At 67.9% G+C, this 1,022-nt stretch overlaps 1 protein-coding gene across 1 annotated transcript in view; it reads left to right on the top strand.

The window, feature by feature from the left end:
- The first annotated feature begins 22 nt into the window (after window positions 1–22).
- SOX9 (SRY-box transcription factor 9) overlaps window positions 23–1,022 on the top strand; it is a 5,297-nt gene continuing 4,297 nt past the window's right edge. Inside the window, exon 1 of the mRNA XM_006145886.3 lies at window positions 23–519. Coding sequence (XP_006145948.1) covers window positions 89–519 — 431 coding nt within the window. The 5' untranslated portion in view covers window positions 23–88. The remainder of the gene's footprint in view (window positions 520–1,022) is intronic.

Below are 1,022 nucleotides of genomic sequence, written 5' to 3'. Positions count from 1 at the left end.
GGGGGAAGGGGACCCCGCGCCGCGGGCCCCCGAGCCGCCGCGGCTTCTCGCCTTTCCCGGCCACCCGCCCCCTGCCCCGGGTCCGCGTATGAATCTCCTGGACCCCTTCATGAAGATGACCGACGAGCAGGAGAAGGGCCTGTCTGGCGCCCCCAGCCCCACAATGTCCGAGGACTCCGCGGGCTCGCCCTGCCCATCCGGCTCAGGCTCCGACACGGAGAACACGCGGCCCCAGGAGAACACGTTCCCCAAGGGGGAGCCGGACCTGAAGAAGGAGAGCGAGGAGGACAAGTTCCCGGTGTGCATCCGTGAGGCGGTCAGCCAGGTGCTCAAGGGCTACGACTGGACGCTCGTGCCCATGCCAGTGCGCGTCAACGGCTCCAGCAAAAACAAGCCGCACGTCAAGCGGCCCATGAACGCCTTCATGGTGTGGGCACAGGCGGCGCGCAGGAAGCTGGCGGACCAGTACCCGCACCTGCACAACGCCGAGCTCAGCAAGACGCTGGGCAAGCTCTGGAGGTAGGGCCCGGCTGGGGGCGGTGCAGCAGGGTGGACTCGGAGGCCTTGGGGGGCGCGGGCCGGGACCCACTCTCCTCGCCCCGCCTCCCAACCGCAGGGATGGCAGTCCTGGGAGCGGGCGGGGTACGGGATGGCGTGAAGCGGGAGTGGGGACAAGGTGTAACTGTGGCTCAGAGTTTGATAAAGTGTTTGGATTGCTCGGGGGTGAGGTCTTGGGGGGTGCAAATAAAAGTGGGGGTAGATAGGCAGAAGATGGAAGATTATTTGTGGGAGACAGAAGGGGGGTGCTTCCGGCGTGCTCGCCAGTCGCCTTGCTGTCGGCGAGGGGGCGAGGCGGGGGCTGCCAGGAGCAGTTGCTCCGGGTCTCGCGGTGCGCGCTCTCGTGCGCCCCACACCGCGGAGATGCGTTGGAGGGTGGGGGCAGTAACCGCGGCGGAGGAAGCCCCCAGGCAGAAGTGCGGGGAGGAGGGAGGCTGGGGGAAACAGCTGAGGGGTTGGGGAGC

Source organism: Tupaia chinensis, unplaced genomic scaffold (assembly GCF_000334495.1).
Source record: "Tupaia chinensis unplaced genomic scaffold, TupChi_1.0 Scaffold000159_1, whole genome shotgun sequence".
In the NCBI taxonomy this organism is placed as follows: Eukaryota; Metazoa; Chordata; class Mammalia; order Scandentia; family Tupaiidae; genus Tupaia; species Tupaia belangeri.
The sequence above is the reverse complement of the archived record's forward strand: the minus strand, read 5'-3'. Positions and strand labels throughout refer to the sequence as shown.